A 22,943-nucleotide genomic window follows, 5' to 3' on the forward strand; every position below is an offset into this window, starting at 1 on the left:
GGAACTAGTGTCTGGGAATCTCCATCATGCTTAAGCCATGGTTTTAGTGACCACTTCTTAAGCTGCAGTGGCAGTCAGATGTGGTTGTTCACATGCACAGGCAAAAATGATACCCCACGTTGGCTAGCAGTACCACCACAATACATGACTTATTCAAGCGAATAGGGCCACTCCACAACAACTGCAAGCCAAACATTAGGATTGTGGTTGCATCAGTTATCTCCTGAACATCTGCCGGCTGCTCCTATACTAGTCTTTAAAAAGCAATACATGGCGAGCGCTTTTCAGACAGGTAGCAAGGGCTTTGTATAGGCCCATAAACTGAAAGCTGGTTTTAGCATTTAAACTCAGGAAGAACTGCAAGACATATGAAGTAATTCCTTAAAATTAAAAGTACAGCCAAAGCTTGTTTGGCTGTACTTCTATGGATCACAGTCCTGCATTTCATTCTGCACTCATGTGATCCGTTTCAGCAGAAAGTGGACTGAAGTCCGCTCTCTGCGGACATCAGAGTGTCGGCCCAGGCTCTGCATCATCACGACCATGGAGTTGGGATCTGCCTAGATACCTGGACCGACACCCGGCTCAGCCTCTCAGTGAGCCTTTTAGAGCCTGAGCTGCACATGCAGGTTCACCCAGCCGCAGGGCAGTGAGCAAGGAGGGGGCAGAGCAGAGAGTTGTGACTGACAGTCACCAGCTCTCTGCTCTGCCCCTCCTTGCTCACTGCCTGACTGATCGGCGGTGTTCGATTGCTTGGTTCTCAGTGCTGCATTCACCTAGGTAAGCATTAATAAAAAAAACAAAAACCAATACTTCTCTTTTAACTGGTTAACAGAATCACAAGTGAATTAGGGGTCTATTTATCAAAAATAAAATAAAAAATACAAAAATCACAGGGAGCAGGAGATAAGAAGTCTGTGAAATCTTGTCTACAAAGTATGGTAACTATGGTTGCAAGGAAGAGAATTTCGATTTTTTAAAAGAACATTTAGAAAAGAAGCTGGTTCGTGCATAAACTGGAAATGTTATTTATTTTTAAATATTTTTTCAATATTGGAAAACATAATGGGTTGTCTATCATATTAAATATGCACATTATATTGATTCATTCAGAAAACTGGTGTTTTACTTTAAAAGATTCACACAAAACAAGGTGTAGATTTCTACAATATATTTTCTTTATTATGCGATAACAACATTATTTCCTCACTGGGGGAGTTCCTCAAAGGACAGATGCAATGTAAGGTTTTTATATTCAAAGAGACACATTTTATTACAGTGTTTCTTGCAGCTCCCCACCCATTGGCACCAAGTACTGTACCATTTTACATCTCAATGTAAGCCCCTGAAAAATGAAGAGTTAAGCAAAATGAAATAGCACATGTACAGTATATACTTTAGGAACTTTGCTTTTCTGTGGTGGCTTTAGGGGTTCATCATAATAAGTCAAATCTGCTAACAATTCCTCATGTACAATGGCAAATTCATATTGTGTAGCTTGATTTCCCCTATTCACTCAAATATAAAAAGTCTAGGTGAAATTTTAGAAACAAAAAAGCACAAAACAAAAACAGTTATTGAAATGTTTTCTTTTTTGTAAACAGTTACTCAATGGAGTATTGCCAACAATACATCATATATAATCTGCAATAGGACTAAACACTGTGCTACATTGACATTTCAAAGCACAAGCAATGATATCATTTTGGAAAAAATTATTATTTAACTTTCTCCAGAACACCACAAAGATTCACTTCTCTTCCACTTAAATTATGCATAGATTATTTACCATATTACATTAGGCTCATAAAAGGAGAACTCCACTGAAAACACAGTTTAGTTGTGGGGGCTAAATACTTGGGGCATAACATTATTCCTATCTCTAAAAATGCAATATAAAAACCAGCCTCGTTAAAGTTCTTATATAAAAAATTGAAATTGACTACCATCTTGTGTTCTCCCTTATTACAACCTGTTGTACACAGGCACCTGATCCCTTTCAATGTAAATCATGGTGGTTTTTCCCTGGCCTGAAAAGCTCAGGTTCTGCATACAGCCTCCCATAATCCTAAACGGAATGTCTTGCTATCATAAACATGAGTACAGGTGTATGAAAAAATGTAGAACATTTTATAGTATATCCAGAGTACAGATGTTAACAGAAATTCGTGTATATGGGGGATGTATGCAGAACCTGGGCTTTCCATAAGGGGGTGGGAAACACTGGAATTTACATTGAATGGACTCAGGGAACAGTGTGAAAGAAGCCATATGTACTTAAGTGTACTTAAAGTGGAGTTTCAAGCAAAAAGACAACTCGGCAGTCTCAAACAGTTGACCACCCCACCCTTCCTCGTTTTTGTAATATATTATATATAACGGTTTTACTCCTTTGCAGTGACTCACGCTTCATTAGAACTAGTATAAATCCAACTATGAGAAAAAGTGTTCTCCTGATGTGTGTGTGTATATATATATATGTATGACATCGTGGGCTCCCTGGACAGGTAAGTATCCTTATAATAAAAGTCATCAGCTACAGTAATTGTAGCTGCTAACTTTTATTTTATTTTTTTCTTCAGGCTGGAACTCCACTTTAAAATATTAAAAACATACCCTACATGCCAATGCAATATGGTTCTACTTCACATATTATAGTAGTATTATTAAATGTTATTATATTACAATAGGTCGCTGTACGTAAACCAAATGTAAAAGCATATTTTTTTGATCAAAGGCTCGACCTACAGTAGGTCGCTGTATATAACCTAAGCGCAGAAGCAAATTTAATTTAGACGCTCTTCACAACAGGCTGAGTTAAAGTCTCTCTCTGGCTATTTTTTTTATTATTGAGTCTCTCCCCCTGTTGCGGCATTCTCCATATTTTTATTTTACTTATTTTCCTCCGGGAATCACTGTAATCCTTTTCTTTGCCCTCATGACATCATCATCTCCAAGGTCTTTAGTTCACTGAAGCAAGGAGTGACACACAACGCTCTCTAAGAAGAACCCTCATCCTTCATCTGGTGGATACATGTCCTGCTATGATTGACAGGGAAGGGGTGGAGGGTTATCAACGGTAATGAATCACTTCCCTATCCTATGTAAAGGCACCACTGAATAGGGCGACAATTCTGCAGGGACTTCCCCTTCAGTAGAAAGTACCATGGCATATTCAGCAGATATTTATTCTTTGAAAGACAGCACTTTCATTACCTTAAATGAGGACTGTTTATTTGGCATAAACATTTTACATGCCAATTTAAAATTTTGGGTATAGTTGCAAAATATTAATTACAAGGTCTCTTAATATCATGCAGTGTAATTATTTGTTATTCAAAGCTAAACTGTTAGCATTCAGTGGCGTTCTACTTTCTGCAGATCAAACCATTAAATATCTAGACAAAATCATCAATTTTATGAAACACTTTCCAAAACCTTTGTTTAACTCTATGATGTGCAAATTTGCATACGGCAGACAGCAGCAAGCTGTTCCGATAGGTTAAATCACAGCCAACTGGAACAGTATTGTTAAGCTTTGCTGTGATTTAGCTCAGGTTGTAGATGGTGCTAGGCTTTAGAAGAGGTTGCCTGAATGTGAGAGAATTGCAATATTGGAAGCAGCAGCCGGAAAGCATCCTGGATATAAGTTGTGCTGTTATTTCCCTGGAAAATAAACACAGGTGAATAATTTAGAACCTGCAGGGCATATTTAATGGGGAAAATACAATAATGTGCAGTTCTCATAGTCATCTATACATTTTCACATTTCACAAATAGAGTAATCAGACAATACATACGAATTGTTTGCTTCATTACTACATTTTTATTGTTTTTTTTTGTTTAAGTGTAATTTTACCTTCACATCTTAAAATGAAACAAAGACTTTTCAGATATATACATGGTTTGCGATACAGATTAGCCTTACGTAATCCACAATGGTGCATGTTTGTTTATTCATGCAATAATTAACTGGACTGAAAAAAACTAAACAATAGGCTCAATTTTCAAAGCTTTAAACACAAGAATGGGTATTTTTATTTTAGCCATATGACTGTAATTTTAAAAATCTCATTTTACTTAAAGAGGTTGTAAAGGTTCACTGTTAAAAAAAAAACAAAAAAAAAAAAACACAAAAACAAACATGATATACTCACCTCCTCCATGCAAGGGTTTTGCACAGAGTGGCCTCAATCCTCCTCTTCTGGGGTGCCCATTGGTGCTCCTGGCTCCCCCCCCCCGCATGGAGTGCCCCCTTGAAAACACCCTTTGCATGGGGGCACTCGTGTGGGCGTGCTCCCAAGTCCTGCTGCTGTGTCCATTGACACAGACGGCAGGACTCAGCCCCACCTCCATCCCCCCCCCCCCCCCGGGTCACTGGGTTTGATTGACGCCAATGGCTCCTGCTGCTTTCAATCTGTCCAATGAGGACCTGAGACAGCAGCTGGAGCTGCTGGGCTTACTCGTCGCTGGAAAGATCGAGTTCAGGAAAGTAAAAGGGGGGCTCTGGGGGGGGGGGGCTGCTGCACTAGAGAAGGTTTTTCACCTTAATATATAGAATGCATTAAAGCAGAGTTCCGCTTAAAAAAAATAAAATATTTAAAAAGTCAGCAGGAACAAATACTGCAGCTCCTGACTATTAATATTCAGACACTTACCTGTCTCAGGGTCCAGCGATGCGGGAGATTGAAGCCCCGCTTGTCCCCCCCTCTGCGGCGCTGGCATTGTAACTGTGGGCATCTGGCTGTGGCTTCACAGCCGGGCACAACTGAGCATGCACGAGCCATGCGCCGTGACTGGCCACGCAATCATCTGGGACCTGTGACGTGTCCCAGATGATTGCCTAGAGAGAGAGGGGAGAGGTGATCTTCCTTCCGGTGCCGATGGTGCGCCAGAAGGAAGTGGGAGCTGGAACCCTCTGAAAAGAGGGTATCCGCTCCCCCTCCCCCAAAAAAATTACATGCCAGATGTGGCATGTCAGGGGGTCACCTTCTCTGAAAGTGGAAGCTCAGTTTTTGGGTGGAACTCTGCTTTAAGGTGAAAACCAGAGGGTTTACAAACCCCTTTAAACAAAAATAACTATCACTCTTTTAAAAGATCTATGTTTATCCTGGTGTGTTAGCTTTGTGAATTGATATCCAAATCAGTGTTACCAAAACTCAAACACCTTTAAAAGGATCATTCACATTTTAAGAAAAATTAATAAGTGCACATATTTTTGCAGAAAAAAAAACATGCATTTATTATTCTTACCTGCAGGTGCCTGGAAAACATCACACCCATGATCAGTGGAAGCCCTGCAGCTTTCAGCCTGTATCTCTGATAGGAGCCGTTTACAAGCTACAGGGCTTGTATATGAACTATGAGAGCACTCATCAGTGCCCACACAGTCCATTCAGAACTACAGGCCTTCAGTCACGATGGTTGATGGTAGTTGTAGAATATTCATTCACAGGAAACTGAATGAAAAACGTGGACGTGTTGGTGGAGTCCCGCACGGTCGTGCGGTTTTTGAATTGTGAAAGCGAGTGCGGAGAGAGGCTGCAAGAGCTGGAACATGTTACATGTAATATGTTGCACCCTAAAATACAGGTGGAACATATAACATATAGCAGAAGATGAACTTATCCTTTAAAGCAGCTTCCTAAACAATTAAATACTAAATTAAAAGTAGAAGGCCAGGCTAGAACTAACTAAGCTTAAACCCCACTTTTAAACACCTATACTAGCTACCCTGTAGAAGGAAGCTTATACTTACCTATTCTCAGGGCACTTTGGTCTGGTCATGTGATTGACTCCCAGTGGCTGGCTTCAGGGGAGAGGAGAGACAGCCAACAAAAGATACGCTATAGTAAGCCTATGGGTGATGTCACTGCCTAGGGCGACATTCCATCTGTTGTCGGCTCTCTCTCCTGATGTCAGCCACTGGGGAGATCATGTGACCTGACCAGAGCACTCAGAGAATAAGTATGTATAAGGATCTTCCTTCTACAGGGAAGATGCCTATACTATATACCAGGGATATGCAATTAGCGGACCTCCAGCTGTTGCAGAACTACAAGTCCCATGAGGCATAGCAAGACTCTGACAGCCACAAGCATGACACCCAGAGGCAGAGCATGATGGGAGTTGTAGTTTTGCAACAGCTGGAGGTCCGCTAATTGCATATCCCTGCTATATACAGTAAGCATCTTCCTTCTACTTTAATAACAAAATAAAACAGCACTGTATATGGAAAATTACATAAATTCATGTAAACAATATATTTTATGTAGTTTTACATATACAGCACTACCTTTTTTATTATTAATATCACATATAAAAAGTTTTTGGTTTGAAGGATTTTATACATGTATATATAGCTTTGTGAAATGAGCCTAAAAGGTCATCAGATTCAGATATAAACAAGGTCAATCAGATAAATATCATCATCTAGTTATGATACCTGTAGGTACCCTTAATATCTACAGCATATATGCATTGTTTTAAATTTTAATAGACAATTGAGGTTTCTTTTATCCTTGTCTCCCATGCTTTTGGTTTGTCTCTTGCCACCACTATCCCTAAACTCAGAGGATGCATATCAACATAGCAAGGACACAAAAATGCTCAATGCTTAGGTCTGAGGGTATATCGCCAAACAAAGCAGCCTTATCTGATTGTGTCTATGGCTTGTGGATATTTCTATAAAATCAACACAGTTTGCACTGTTTTATTAAAGCCCAACTCCAGCCAAAACCTTTATTTTTGGTGATATTAAAAAACTTAATTTTAAAAATAAATTTCACCCCTTACGGTAAAGGCTTACCTGACATGCTCACTCTTGTTGTTCAATGGGGAGGAGCGTTTTTGGTGCTTTTTTTTTTAGCTCCCCAAAAATTCTCCAAAACAGGATTTGTTTCACCGCAACATAAGTGCACTGCCCAGGTGTGAAAACATTCACCGATTTTAAAAGGGAAGCATATTGCTTGAGTTTTTCATGCGCTTTTTCTTTAACCCAGAAGCACTTGAAAAACTCCTCGGTGTGAAAGGCCCCAAAGAGATCTTTCCCTGTTTCCTAGTCTGTTTACCCAGACAGGACCCAAAAGGGAAATCTGCTTTATGTAGACATCAATAAAACCGTGTCAGAATTTCTAAACCTTTCTCATTCTACTAGAAACTTTGTTTTCAATGCTGATTTCCTGCCACTTTCTGTTTTGCCTGACACCTGCCAGAGATAGGAAGTAAGGAGGTCTGTTCTCAGGGGTGATAAAAATTAGCCCAAAAACATTTTTACAGAGAAAGAGAATATGAACTTACCTCTAGCTGTATACTGTTAATCATAGGATTCAAGACTTCTGCCTTGAGCTTGCTCTGTAAAACAAACATTGGGTATTAACGTATCTTCCAATAATTACACGCTGTAATATCAAACCGCACATCTAGTACTAACCTAAACAAATACAACTTAACTAGAACATGGATTCATAACCAAAAACAATTAAATAAAATACTGTGAAGAAAAGTACCACCTTAAAAAGGGAAACAATAGAGCATTTACATGTGACTGTCTCAGAGCTGGTTCACGCAGGAGGCCAGGCTGCAGTAAAAGCAGGCGATTGAACCTTGGCAAAATGAGGGGCAATTTATTCTTAGTGGGTAAGCATGCAGATTAGTGCTCAATTTTTTTTTTGCTGACACATGATGCTCATACAACTTGGGGGGGGGGGGGGGGGGGTGCAGTTTGGCATGTTTGTCCTGAGCTCTAGATAAGCAAACATTGTTGTCTATGTACACATATACTGAAAACATGCATAGTTTAAAGTGGTTGTAAACCCTTTACAACCACTTTAACCTACAGATAAGCCTAGATTAAGGCTTACCTGTAGGTGCAAGAAATATCTCCCAAACCTAAAATGTTTAGGAGATATTTGCAGAAATAGCGGCACGCAGGCCCACTGAGCGTGCCGTTGCTAACGGCAATCATGCCGTTGGTGGCGGCACCAGCGCTCCAGTGACGTTATTGCTCCGGGATAGATGGAGGTGTCGGAGGAGACGAACGAGGACCAGTTCGGGGGCTTCGATCTCAGGTAAGTAATTCATAATGAGTTGGTATGCTAAGCATACTGGCTCATAATGCCTTTGTCTTGCAGGGGTTATTTTTTTATTTTATGAGGCTTTACTTCTTCTTTAAAATAATGCTTAATTATGCTTTAAAGTATACCTTTATTGCTCTCAGCCCCCTCCAAATCTCCAGATTCCTTGTCTTTGTTGCTGTGATCTGACATTGTTCGGGGTGGCTAGGTTCATTCTCCATAGTCCCACTAAATGTAGAAACATTGCTACCCTCTCTTGCTCAATTCTGAGATGCACTACAGACTATAAACTATGGGGTGTGCAGTGTGCATAGACCAGTGCTCTTGACCACTGATGAACCAACATGCACTGCTTGTTCCAAATAAAGGGAAATTGAGAGAAAAGGAGGAGAGGTTCGGGAGCTCACAGAGGACATTACAAGGAGGCAGAAAAACACACTGAGAAACAATTTAATGGAAAATAGATTGCAGGGCCATTAAGAGCGGTTGGAAAATATGGATATTGTTTAGTACTACTTTAAATATCGATTCTTCCTTGAAACTGAAAAAGACAATCAATACTGAATACTCACCCCAACAGTGGTCAGACAGCCAGTAAACCTTTTTGATAAGGAGGTTACTTCTTTACACATAGCACAGGTTAACCTAAAAGAACATGCACAGAAATGTACCATTAAAAGCTATTGTGAGACATTTGCGGAAATCTGATAATCTGGGATATTATTTTTGGAGCCCCCTTTCTCTAATATATTAGAACATGCCTGACCAGACAAGAGCCGTGAAGGTAACAAAGCCAGCCATGGACATGGAAGGAGCCAAGTGGTAACTGGCCTCTCACATTCATTATTATTTGCATGCAAGAATTCTGTATCTTTATAAAGTTTACATGTAGCATTCTCATCAAAAAGATCTATGATGGGAAACCTGTATCTAATATCTACCCTACCTACATTCTAACATTGAAACACATCCGGTCCACTCACTTTGTTAAGACAACAGCTTGGTCTTTCACTGGCTTTTCTATGTCCTGTCCATGAAGAATCAATTCTGCCACTTTATGAAGCTGTTCAATGCAGCGAGCGGTGATTTCAGCCAGACTTTCAATAGACGTCATGTACACATCCTGAACAAAAGAGAAAAAGGGTAGAGCCAATAATGTCTTCAGGTTCACAGTAAAAGCTATTTCTTAATGTTTCAAATGGATTTTTGCAAACTTTTCAAACTTCATTATATGACCAAAGATCCCAGGTATTATAAATTAAGCAGATCTCTGCTGAATATAAATTGATTTTTTTAGACTAAAGATTTCTCCAGGTCAGTGCTTTACTTTACAAAAGCCTGAGAAATCCAAGCAAAAACCATTAAACTGGTGGCTGTCTAAACTGACCCCAGTATATCTATGTATGCATGTGAAATATGGACTTTAGAGTGTAAATTCCTTGCCATATCTTACCACTAGGATTTTTGCCCATTCCTCCTTGCAAAACTGCTCCAGCTCCTTCAAGTTGGATGGTTTACACTTGTGAACAGCAGATTTTCTATTGGATCGAGGTCTGGGCTTTGACTAGGCCATTCCAACACATTCACATGTTTTCCCTTAAACCCTTCAAGTGTTGCTTTAGCAGTGTGTTTGGGGTCCTGCTGGAAGGTGAACCTCCGTCCTAGCCTCAAATCACACACAGAGTGGTATAGGTTTTGCTCAAGAATATCCCTGTACTTAGCACCATCCATCTTTCCCTCATTTTCCCTTTCTATACACACACACACACACAAGCGGTGGGGGAAACCACGTGTGATTCAGACAGGAATTGCACTGCATTCGTGTTCAAATCGCATGCAATTTGCGCTTCTTTTGTATTGACGCAAATTTCACCGCTAAGTATCGGTACTCATACTCCTCAATAAAAAAAACAGGTATTGTTGCAACCCTAGTATAAATACTACACCAGTATCCCCATCTTATGATATATAATGTTTACTTCAGTGGTGATGCCTTTCTGTTGTTCAGCTAGAAGTTCTTCACTGCTTTCTTTAGGATCTTCTTTCACAAGCTCTGTCACCTCCTGGCCATCTGCCCCCAGGTCCTTTGGCGGTTCTTCAAAGAAGATGCTTTCTGAAGACAACCAATCATGGGCTTTCTTCCTGGCCTGCAGAGAAGAATGCACTAAAAGATTGAACTAGATATCTTTTTAGATACCAACATGTAAATAAATGTGAAATGAAAATGAAAGAGAAAGCATTGCTAGGACAAAGAAAGTTAACAGGACAATCAGGAAAAACTGAAACGAACAGAAAAAGATATAGAACAGGATTATGATCATAGTACTTAGAAAAGAGAAAAAGTCAAGGAGCCTAAAATGCAAATATACTGCAGTTATAAAAATTAAGGCATCAAAATATATCCATATATAGGAAAAATAGAACTGACCTTATTTAGCTTGTCAGGTGTAGCAGCAACATGGAGCTCAAATAATAATTCAGTAAGCATACTGGCAAACTCTTCTTTCGCTTCCTCTATACCAAAAAATATAGGATGGAATAGTTAAAAGATATTGGGGGTTATTTACGAAAAGGCAAATCCACTTGCACTGAAAGTACACTTGTAAGTGCAGTCGTGGGGTAGATATGAAATGAGGGGAAGCTCTGCTGATTTTATAATCCAATCATGTGCAAGCTAAAATGCTGTTTTTTATTTTCCTTGCATGTCCCCCTCGGATCTACAGCGACTGCACTTCCAAGTGCACTTGTAGTGCAAAGTGGATTTGCCTTTAGTAAATAACTCCCATTGCATTATTGCATTTGAATAAATATCTCACAGGCAGAGGCATCTCAATCTCTGTTATTTATATCATAATCCTACCTACGTTACACAAATTAGTAGAATCACACCTTCATTAATGTGCCCTTCGGTTATCTCCATTCATTATAGAGATGAAGCTGTCAAAGTGGCTTAGGAACATGGATGTAAAGATTTTAGATATTCTGTGTATAAGAGGCATCTGAAAGTAAGGATGCATAGAATATCACCTGTGTGTGTATTAGTGGATTGTAGACATGCGCAGAACAGAAAAATCTGTTTTGTTTTGAACAGATTCGTTATGTTACTCATTTAGTTTCATTGATTCGGAATTCCTTTTGTTTAGTTTATTACATTTTCTAACAAATTCAAAATTTTCGTAAAAATTTGAATCGATTGAAAAATGATGGACCAATTAGAATCCTGCATGAAGAATAGCTGGTTGTTAAGAAGCGGGCCTGGAAGCTGGCGGTGCGTCCTTAACAACCAATGACTCATCAGCTGTCAGCAGGATTTCCCACTGAGAGCTGAATATGTACACAAAATAATGCCAACAATGAAGAATTCAGAAAAAAAAACAAAAAAAAAAAAAAACACAGCAACAACCAAACACACACAACACACCGTAGGAACCCCCCCCCCCCCCCCCATCCATCCATATCAGGCCCTTAGGGTCTGGTATGGATTTTAAAGGGAACCTCATGTCAAAATAAAATAGAAAAAACAGTGTGGGGGGGGGGGGGGGGATACATTTATACCAGACCCTTATCCGAGCATACAGTCCAGCAGGCCAGGAAAAGGGGGGGGGGGGGGAGACCAGCAAGCCGCTCTGCCCCACCCTACCCCAAAGCACCTTGCCCCCATGTTGGAGACAATGGAGTATCCCTATCCATTCACCTAAAAAGTGAGTGAATACACAACACGATTTTTTGATAATTTCTTTATAAAAAAATAAAATAAAATAAAAATAAAAAAATTGTCCCCCTGGTGTAGATCCATCCTTAATCACACCACCCGCTGCCCTGCTAGACCCCAAAAAAAAACAAAAAAAAAAAAACAACCCACCGGTGTCATCGAAGGCTTTCATCTGCCTACTCCACCACCCAACATTTCTTAAATAGCTAAGGGGAGGAGTTACCGGATGACATCAGTGGGTGACCCTGCCCCCTTGTGACATCACCAACCCAGCATACCCCACCCTGGAACAAATTGCATATGTCTAGTGGATTTTGTAGAAGTTTTTTCTTCTTTGCACAGGCTTCAGGTGGTCATATAGTAGAGATGCTAGAGACAAGCCTGTATATTAATATACCATCAATTTCACAGGTACACTTTCACACACTTTTGTGGCATCCTTGTCCGATTATCTGATTTCACCTGGACCCTAATAGAAATTTTTGATGTCTTTAGGCAGGGGGATGTAAAACAGACGCGTGTCTATTTACATCTGATCACCTCAAATCTATCACGTTCAGCTCTTAAAAAACAGAAAAGCTGCGATGCGGGAAACCCCGTGATTTAGTGTTGGTTCCCGTATTGCACCTCAATCTCACACTGGTTCACCCTGACATCTGCGTACTGCTGTAGATATCAATGAAAAGTTAATGACACCACCAGATCAGTTCGCAGATCGCAGTGCAAACTGTGAAATGGTGCAGGAATCGGATCGCATAGGTATAAACAATGCAGACCAAAAAAAAAGTGTCCTGCACCATTTTGGTGCAAATTCAATGCAATTTCAGCCATTCAGTTTGTATGGCTGAATTTGCATCGCACAGACATCGCATGTAAACTGCATAGCAATGCGGTCTGAGTCACATGCGATGTCTGTGACCGCACAAGTGTGAACCCATCCTCACTGTGTAATGAGGGAATCAAGCAATTTTCTTTCTTTCCACCTGTGGTGGAAGGAATGAAAATTGCTTCATCTATGACTTGCCTTAGTGTGCACAATTGGACATACTCAATACAGCAGTGCAAATAATACAATTACAAACTGTTGAAACCCATAGTGCCCAATTTCAGTTGCTACGGGTTACTGCTAATGTTCTTTACTATATACGGCAGGACCATAAAAAAATACCTTCTTTGCTAGATTCTTCTCCATTGTCAAAGTCTTTCTGAACGAAAATCTCTTTAATTGCGATAAGTTCTGCTTTTAGTGTTTCCAGCTGTTCCTCATTTAATGATAATAAGTATGCTTGGACCTGTAGGGACACATGATCACTATTCATGTTTTTTTTATATTTTTTGTACATTAAAGTCAGACAACTGCACCTGGCCTCTGAAAATTCACACACCGTTGTCAGGCATAGCCAAATTTTTTGACAGACATCGGAAAAGGAAGAGTACAGAAATATAAAATATCAGGAAGATCTACATAGTTATTTTAGTAAAAAATACAGCCAGTGTGGTGGGCATTGCTACTCATGGATATAAAAGAAAAAAGCTCAGCTTGTAAATCGTTTCTGACATGAGATCTGGCAAAGTCCTCCACTAGAACCCTAACAAGCATATATTTTGTGAGGGATGACATGCTGTCCGCATAGTTTAAAGCAACAGGTGTCAGGAAGAACATGGAACGAATAGCATTCCTCCACAATGAGGAAACAGACAATAACAAATACGAAAAAGAAGAGGAAAAAATAAAAAATAAAAAAACACACCCGCATCTAGATGCACAAGCGATTATACTAATATGTGCAGCTGCTGTCTATTATGTCCAGCAAAGGGTTAATCAATATTCATCTCAGGCAGAGCTTGCTATACCATATAAATATGCTAATACGTACTCCAATTAATAAACTGGAAACATCAATGGTGATGGTGAATATTGCACATTGGTGACAAAGAATTAAAAATAAAGTGATATAGTGCAGTAAAAGTGCAAAAAAAAGTCTTTAGTGCAATCTTGATCCCCCTGTGTATTTCACCACATACGGTAATGGCTACACGCTGCACGCACCAGATGTCGGTGACTCCCTTTCCTTAAAGCAGGGCTGCTTCTGAAGACATCGCTAACTGATGACGAAACACGTCAAGATGGTGTTCCCATGTGTCACTTCCATCCTAGCAAGCGGAACGCATGTCAGAGCATAGCACACTCCACAGGGCCGATTTTTTATGATTATCATTCTATTCGTTTTTTTTAAACCCGTTATTTTAAAATAAACATATCTAAGGAATTTTACACTATGGGAGACTGTCTCCATTTATTTTCTACCTGCCTAACCACACTGGGGAGAATATACCAGATCATAAAGGGTAGAAGTAAGGCTCCATGAGAGTTTCAGTAGATATCAGAAAGTGGGAAAGGTCCCGCTAGAGACCTAAAAGCCTTGTTGAAGGCAAGAGAAATGCGAACACCCGGTGATTGCGGCACGTAGTCATTACAGCATGTGGTGGAATATACAGGGGGGATCCCTGGGATTAAGTACTCAAGATTGCACTAAAGACTTTTTTTTTGCTCTTTTACTGCACTATATCACTTATTTTGAATTCTTTGTTACCAATGTACAATATTCACCATTGATGTACAGTTTATTAATTGGAGCACATATTAGTATATTCATATGGTATAGCAAGCTCTGCCTGAAACAATAAAGACACATTTTCTAGCAGAGTGAGAATGTGGGTGTGAGTAAGGAGGAGAGGAAGAAGAAGAGGAGAGGGAGGAGGGAAGGGAGAGAGGGAGGGATAGAGGGAGAAGAGAAGGGAGGGATAGAGGGAGAAAAGGAGGGAGAAGAGGGAGGGAGAAGAGGCAGGGAGGAGGGAATGGAGAAGAGGAGGGAAGGGAGAAGGAGGAGGGAGGGAGGGGAGAAGAGGCGGGAAGGGAGAAGAGGCGGGAAGGGAGAAGAGAGAAGAGGAGGGAGGGAAGGGAGAAGAGGAGGGAGAGAGAAGAGAAGAGGAGGGAGAGAGGGAGGGAGGAGGGACGGAGGAGGGAGGGAAGGAGGCAGACACTTGAGTACTGTCCATGATGCTTTTATTTAACTTGCACTAACATGCAATTTTTCAAGACAAGCTTTCGGAGTATGTCTCCTTCATCAAGATCCCAGCAGTACCAATTCACCTCTAGCAGAGTGAGGACATTTTTCATTGTCTGAAGAGATGATGGTTATCAAAAGGAGACACAGGGGCACAGACAACATCTAAAACCTGAAGTTCTAACCCTTCTGCAGCATACACACGGTCGGACCTTCCGACGGCAAATGTGCGATCAGAGCTTGTTGTCGGAAATTCCGACTGTGTGTAGGCTCCATCGGACAGTTTCCATGTCTCTGTTGGGACTAAAAATATGCATATTCTGGTTTATATAGGATTTAAGCCTAAACAATGTATAGCTTCCATCATTACTTTTATTTAGTACCAATGCAAAATAATTAGACTTAAAGGGTAAACCCACGTGTGGGGGGAAAAAAAAGTAGCAAAAAAAAATAAATAATAATAATAATTATAGCATATACACAATTACAACGCAAGTCATTCTGTAATTGAATGTTCTTAAAAATTACCTTTCCTTTTTAATCTGCAGCTCTGCAATTTTCTGTCAAATGCAATGTACCGGTAATATTGCTACCTGGAGGTGATGTGTACACAGAATGTGTACAGAACCCCCCCCACACCATTATGTAATTTCCTGCTTATGTGATTGGCTCACTGATTTTCCCAGAAGTCTGCACTAAGATACAAGTCAGATTTCAGACACCCCCTGCAACAAAAATATAATTTTTGGTGTGACATTCCCAACAGGAAATCACGTCTAAAAGGGATGCAGGTCCTGCAATTTTCCTCATTAGAGCCCTGCAGGTGAAACATCTGGTTGATATTAAACTCGCACATGGGCACAGATAAATACACAGGGATTTCTTCACAATAACAAAAGGTAGGAATCTGCAAAAAAGTTTGATAAAGTCCTTGTAATGTACATCACCCAGAGGGGAATGATTTTTTTTTTTCCTCAACAAAAGTGAAGTTACTCTTTAAAGCTGCTGTAAAACAAATGAAACAGACATGCTTAATTGGATTTTTTTCAAATGGTCGTTCACAAAAAAATGGCAGAAGAAGCATAAAAAAAAAAAATAAATAAATAAAAAAAAAAAATCTCATTGATAACTAGGTGAGCTATAAAACAGGATCACTCTCATATGTTACCTTTGTCTCACTTTCGTTGGACAGGATTTCCAAAGCCTCCAGGTGTGATAGTCCCTGATACTCATCAAATAACATTCCAAAGTGCGCCGTCCTCTCATCTGACACCTGCTCAGACAGTCTCTGCTTCTCCTTTTCTTTAGCTTCTCGTAACATCTACCATGTAAGAATCATAAAATGAAGCAAATCAATAAGAAAAAAAACCTTTTCTTCCATTCTACTTTTTTTTTTTTAAAAAGGATGCAAGAGCCATAACCCAAAATTTCATCCAGTGAATATTATTCACAACAGTCAGAAGATATAGCCAAACCGTTTCACAGGCTCACACTGGGCTTGTATGCTGGCAATAATGTAGGATACTACTGGACAATGAAAATTATTAAATTCTAGCACAGTTTGCCTGTGGAGAGGCACATCTTAGGTTGTGTCTCTCATGCTTTTATACGGACCTTTTAGGCTGCTTGAGGGACTTTCAGACTGCTTGATGGTCCCCATGAGCACACCGGTCGATAGGGAGATGCCTCCAAGTATTGTAAACTATATTCATCCTAATATACACCTGTGACTTCAGTGCCCCACCAACACATTTTTTTTACAATTTCTTAAAAAGTGGAAAACAGAAAAGGCTTGAAGTGTAAATAAAACACTTCATGTCGCTGACCGTATATGCCACATGATGTATGGATGGTGTTTGTGTACAGAAATGACCCAAGCCTCACCAATAAAGATTTTTTTATATGTTAGTTACCCATTAGTTTCAACATTGGTTTTGTTTCTCAGACTGGGCTACATGGAGATGAAATCACTTAATTACTCTCTAAAGCCCTGGTGCCCAGCATGTGGTCCTTTGGCACATTTTGTGTGCCCCTCGGACTCCCTGCAGACAATCTGCATTTCCCTTTTGCCCTTTTATAGCAGCAATTTCTAACAGTCTCATGTGTGCTCTCTGACCATCTCCCGTATCGGCTCTGCAGTCTCTGACCATCTCCCGTATCGGCTCTGCAGTCTCTGACCATCTCCCGTATCGGCTCTGCAGTCTCTGACCATCTCCCGTATCGGCTCTGCAGTCTCTGACCATCTCCCGTATCGGCTCTGCAGTCTCTGACCATCTCCCGTATCGGCTCTGCAGTCTCTGACCATCTCCCGTATCGGCTCTGCAGTCTCCGACCATCTCTTGCATCAGCTCTGCAGTCTCTGACCATCTCCTGTATCAGTCTGCAGTCTCCGACCATCTCCTGTATCGGCTCTGCAGTCTCTCACTATAGTCTGTATTATGCCCACAATCTGTCCATTTCTTATCTCATGCCCTAAACCCTTGTACACACGGTCAAAGATTCCGACAACCAAATCCGTCGGATTTTGTCCGACGGATCTTGTCCGAAACTGTTGCATACACACGGTCGGACAAAGTTGTCGGAAAATCCGATCTTTCAGAACGTGATGACGTAATTTCGTTCCGATGGGACTACGTTCAGGCTAGTAGCCAATAGCTTTGATGTAGGAATTTGATCTGAGCATGCGTGGCACTTTGTCCGATCGGAATTCTCTACACATGATCGGAGTATGTTTGATCGGAGCATTTTGTCGGAAAATATTTCCGGCAAGTTGGAAAATTTGGTCCGACGGATATTCCGATGGAAACAGTCCAATGCAGACCACACACAGTCAGAATATCCGACAAAACGCTCCGATCGGACACATTCCGTCGGAATCTCAGATCGTGTGTACAAGGGCTTAGTGTGACTATATCTGGTTGTGTGTCTGCTGTCTCTGACACTGAATATTCACATAATTTTATGTCCGAAAGTTGACCACCACTGCCCTAAGGTGTTTCAATTTCTCTGCAGCAAAGAGATGTAATCATACATATGTAGTCACATAGGACAGGCGAGTTTGCGGGTATGTTTTGACCAACCTTTTAATGGAAATCTCTTGCTTAGATAAAAGATAGAAAAATATGTCTATGTTTTGAAGCAGCAAATGGAAACATTACATTTACGGTCTACTTTAGGTTGTCTGCTGGTTTTAGGGCTTGATTGACTGGCTTATAAATTCTGCAATAATGGAAACCTGTCAGAGAAAAATATGAGCGTTGCCAAGGCTGACGTGTTTTTCTAGAGAAAACCTTTGGTTAATGGCATCTAGTGAGTCATTGACATATAACAAGTAATCAGCCAGAAGAAAAACAAAACTTGTACAACCGCCCTTCTTGTGTATAGAGGTTTGTCATATACTGTAATATACTAATATTTATTTCAGTTTTACTTATCTTACAATCTGCTGCTGTTCTGTACATCGTTTGTACTTTATTTTAATTGAGTGTCAAATTGTTACATACACCCCTTTTTCATGGGCGTCCGCAGCAGGGGGCAAGGGGGGTCAAGTGCCCCCCCTGGAATGCCCAAGGTGTTGCAGCCACCGCCATGCTGCATTTTTTTACTGAGTCCGCCGGCGGCTGCATCCTCCGCTCTCTCCTCTGGATCACAGAGCTAGCTGCCTCTGTGTTCGGCGGCCGCTCTGTAACATGCCCCCCCCCCCAGACCTGCTTGTGTGATAGTAGAGAGAATCAACATTCCGCCTATCACACGAGCCGGTCTGGGGGGGGCGGGGCCATGTTACAGAGCGGCCGCCGTACACAGCCAGCCAGCGCTTTTATCCATAGGAGGAGATGCTGCAGGTACAGCCCGCCCTGTGTGCCACAGTGCCTGGATAGGAGGATGGAGGGGGCTGCAGGGGGCCCCCCTGCCAATTCTCCTATCCAACTTATTTTACTATCCCCAGTTCACCTTGTGCTCCCTGCCCCCCCCCAATGCTCTCCTCCACCACACTCTCCTGCCCCCCAGTGCACTCCTCCACCACACTCTACTGCTCCCCCATTGCTCTCCTCCACCGCCACACTCTCCTGCCCCCCCCCCAGTGCTCTCCTCCACCGCCACACTCTCCTGCCCCCCCCAGTGCTCTCCTCCACCACCACACTCTCCTGCCCCCCCAGTGCTCTCCTCCACCACCACACTCTCCTGCTCCCCAGTGCTCTCCCCCACCACCACACTCTCCTGCCCCCCCAGTGCTCTCCTCCACCACCACACTCTCCTGCCCCCCCAGTGCTCTCCTCCACCACCACACTCTCCTGCTCCCCCCCCAGTGCTCTCCTCCACCACCACACTCTCCTGCCCCCCAGTGCTCTCCTCCACCACCACACTCTCCTGCCCCCCCCCCAGTGCTCTCCTCCACCACCACACTCTCCTGCCCCCCCCCCCCCCAGTGCTCTCCTCCACCACCACACTCTCCTGCCCCCCCAGTGCTCTCCTCCACCACCGCACTCTCCTGACCCCCTCCACAGTTCTCTCCTCCCCTGTTCTTGCTGCCCCCCCTGCTCTTCCCATCCTTCTCTAGCCACCATCCCAGTGCTCTCCACTCCCCCACGTTCACCCCCCAGTGCTCCCCCCCACAGTGCTCTCCACTCCCCCCAGTGCTCTCCCCCTTGTCCCACCCAGTGCTCTCCTCAACCACACTCTCCTGCCCCCCCCCACAGTTTTCTCCTCCCCTGTTCTCACTGCCCCCCTGCTCTCCAGCTCTCCCCATCCTTCTCTCCACTCCGCCCAGTGCTCCCCCCCGTTCCCCCCCACAGTGCTCTCCACACCCCCCAGTCCTCTCCCCTCCGTGCTCTCCCCCTGTTCTCCTCCCCAGTGCTCTCCCCCCTGTTCTTTCCCCCCCAGTGCTCTCCACTCCCTCCAGTGCTCTCCCCCTGTTCTCCCCCCGTGCCCTCCACTCCCCCCAGTGCTCTTCCCCCCCCCAGTGCTCTCCTCTCCCCCCAGTGCTCTCAGCCCAGTGCTCTCCACTCCCCCCAGTGCTCTCCCCCTTGTCCCCCCAGTGCTCTCCTCAACCACACTCTCCTGCCCCCCCCCACAGTTTTCTCCTCCCCTGTTCTTGCTGCCCCCCTGCTCTCCAGCTCTGCCCATCCTTCTCTCCAGTCCGCCCAGTGCTCCCCCCGTTCCCCCCCCCCCACAGTGCTCTCCACTCCCCCCAGTCCTCTCCCCTCCGTGCTCTCCCCCTGTTCTCCTCCCCAGTGCTCTCCCCCCGTTCTTTCCCCCCCAGTGCTCTCCACTCCCTCCAGTGCTCTCCCCCCTGTTCTCCCCCCTCCCGTGCCCTCCACTCCCCCCAGTGCTCTTCCCCCAGTGCTCTCCTCCCCCCCAGTGCTCTCCTCTCCCCCCCCCAGTGCTCTCCTCTCCCCCCCCAGTGCTCTCCCCCTGTCCCCCCTCGTGCTCTCCACTCCCCCCAGTGCTCTCCCCCCTGTTCTTTCTCGCCCCCAGTGCTCTTCAGCTCTCCCCATCACTCTCCAGCCCCCACCCCAGTGCTCTCCAGCCCCCCATTCTCCCCACCCCTGTTCTTTCTGCCCCCCTGGTGTTCTCCAGCCCCCCCAGTGCTCTCTATCCTCCGTGCTCTCCACCCTGTTCTTTTTGGCTGCCCCCAGCACTCTCCACTCCCCACCCCTGTACTCTCCACTCCCCCTGCATTTTTCCCCCACCCATGTGCTCTCCAACCCTACCAGTGCTCTCCAGTCCCCCATGCTTTCCACCCCTGTTCTTTCTAGCCCCCACTGGTGCTCTCAAGCTCCCCACCATTGCTCTCCACTCCCCCTGCTCTTTGTACCCCCCCAGTACTCTCCAGCCCCCGTGCTCTCCACCCCTGTTCCCCCCCCCAGTGCTCTTCACCACCCCACACTCTTAGCCCCCCCAGTGCTCTCAGCCTACCGTGCTCTCTACCCCTGTTCTTATTGGCCCCCTCCAGCGCTCTCTGCTCCCCACCCCTGTGATCTCCACTCCCCCTCGCTCTTTGCCCCCACCCATGTGTTCTCCAACCCCGCCAGTACTCTTTGCTCCCCCTTCTATCCAACTCCCACCCAGTGCTCTCCACTTCCCCAGGACCAGAGGACAGGCTGACTGGGGCTGGAAAATGAGGACAGCTGAGGGTCCAGGTGGCCAGGGACCACTCCATCTCACAGCAGACAGATTCTCTGGAAGGAGCACCGTCCCCATCCAAAACAAGAACAGACCCTGCCTGCTGCTGGCCATCATGGATATCCTGCTGGCATGCAAGGTACCGTACCAAGCATCAACAACACACCTTCCCACAGACAGGGACTGCAGACTGGGACATGGGGCACAGGATGGGCTGCAATGATTTACACAGTGAGGCTGCTTTCACGGCACAGTAAAGCTGCATTTGATGGACACAGTGAGGCTGCATTTGATGGACACAGTGAGGTTGCATTTGATGGACACAGTGAGGCTGCATTTGATGGACACAGTGAGGCTGCATTTGATGGACACAGTGAGGCTGCATTTGATGGACACAGTGAGGCTGCATTTGATGGACACAGTGAGGCTGCATTTGATGGACACAGTGAGGCTGCATTTGATGGACACAGTGAGGCTGCATTTGATGGACACAGTGAGTTTGCATTTGATGGACACAGTGAGGCTGCATTTGATGGACACAGTGAGGCTGCATTTGATGGGCACTGGTGAGGCTGCATTTGATGGGCACTGGTGAGGCTGCATTGAGCTCTTGCATCAAGTTGGCAGTCTGACCATCTCCTGTAGCATGTCTGCAGTCTCTGAGGGAGTCTGGAGAGGAGTCAAGAGTGGGAGCACCGCCACGATGGGGGTCATGGGAGAAGTCAGACTTGTGTGGACTGTGGACAGGAGACTATAGGATAAAACCAGAGCCACCAAGCTGGAGCCGACTGACTGAGCCCTGCACAGTGCACCTGAGAGGAGGTCAGTGAAAGCACGGGGGGGGGGGGGGGGGGTCACTGATGTAAGGGGGGAGTGAATACGATAATGTAAGGGGCACTGATATAAAGGGTTTCCTCCTTATGTTAGTAACCCACCCCCCTTACCTTAGAGTATTCTTTCTGCAGAAGGTGGTCCCCCCCACGTTCTGAGTTCCTGGGGTCCCCCTTGATGATTGATCACTTACCACTGTTAACTGGTAAAATGTATGGTTTTCCCTTTCATGAACAAGAAAATAATGACGTTATGCTGTTGGGCTGGTATAATAATGCCGTGAGGCTGGTATGAAATTTTTTCCAGGGCTGGTTTTTAAAGCATGGGCGTCCGCAAGGTTACTCAGGTGGCTGCGTACCATGCCCATATAGCCTAGAGAATGTACATCTTTTTACATTGCAATACATCTGTTGTTGCCATATTTTTATCTTTATGAAAACAGCCTATACAGTGACAGTATGAGATCAAAATATGGCCACAACAGATGTATTGCAATGTAAAAAGATGTACATTCTCTAAGCTATATGGGCATGGAACACAGCCGCCAGGGTAACTTCCAATACAAAGTGAAGATCAATTATCTGTTATATAACACATATGAATTACCAGTGGAAAGATTTTCATGAGATTGTTGAAAAGGGGCGGAGCATGAGCGGCCTTAAAATGATGCCCCCCCCTTGGAAAAAGTTCTGCAGACGCCCATGCCCTTTTTGTAACCTAGGTAATACCAGCATGGGGCTTCATGAGAGTTTCCTAACTAGCTGGTTTATTTTATCCCATTAGGGACGGCTGACATGTGCCGTGTGTCAGTGTTTTCTAACTCATTTTGTTGCATGTTAGAAGATGGAATGTCCCATGTACATTTCATATGTACAGTGCCTTGCGAAAGTATTCGGCCCCCTTGAACTTTTCAACCTTTTGCCACATTTCAGGCTTCAAACATAAAGATATAAAATTTAAAAAATTTTGTGAAGAATCACCAACAAGTGGGACACAATTGTGAAGTGGAACAAAATCTATTGGATAATTTAAACTTTTTTAGCAAATAAAAAACTGAAAAGTGGTGCGTGCAAAATTATTCGGCCCCTTTACTTTCAGTGCAGCAAACTCACTCCAGAAGTTCAGCGAGGATCT

At 43.7% G+C, this 22,943-nt stretch overlaps 1 protein-coding gene across 2 annotated transcripts in view; it reads right to left on the bottom strand.

Moving 5' to 3' along the window:
- Nucleotides 1-1,156: 1,156 nt before the first annotated feature.
- FAM114A1 (family with sequence similarity 114 member A1) overlaps nt 1,157-22,943 on the bottom strand; it is a 51,192-nt gene continuing 29,405 nt past the window's right edge. For both annotated transcript variants that reach the window (XM_077477636.1, XM_077477637.1), the window contains exons 7-14: nt 16,024-16,176; nt 12,956-13,079; nt 10,504-10,589; nt 10,055-10,222; nt 9,059-9,198; nt 8,648-8,720; nt 7,300-7,353; nt 1,157-3,666 (exon numbers count right to left, since the gene is read on the bottom strand). In XM_077477636.1, coding sequence (XP_077333762.1) covers nt 3,571-3,666; nt 7,300-7,353; nt 8,648-8,720; nt 9,059-9,198; nt 10,055-10,222; nt 10,504-10,589; nt 12,956-13,079; nt 16,024-16,176 — 894 coding nt within the window. In that variant the 3' untranslated portion in view covers nt 1,157-3,570. The remainder of the gene's footprint in view (nt 3,667-7,299; nt 7,354-8,647; nt 8,721-9,058; nt 9,199-10,054; nt 10,223-10,503; nt 10,590-12,955; nt 13,080-16,023; nt 16,177-22,943) is intronic.

This window comes from Lithobates pipiens, unplaced genomic scaffold (genome assembly GCF_037356315.1).
Source record: "Lithobates pipiens isolate NorthernLeopardFrog02 unplaced genomic scaffold, aLitPip1_a1.2 Scaffold_13, whole genome shotgun sequence".
Lineage (NCBI taxonomy): Eukaryota > Metazoa > Chordata > Amphibia > Anura > Ranidae > Lithobates > Lithobates pipiens.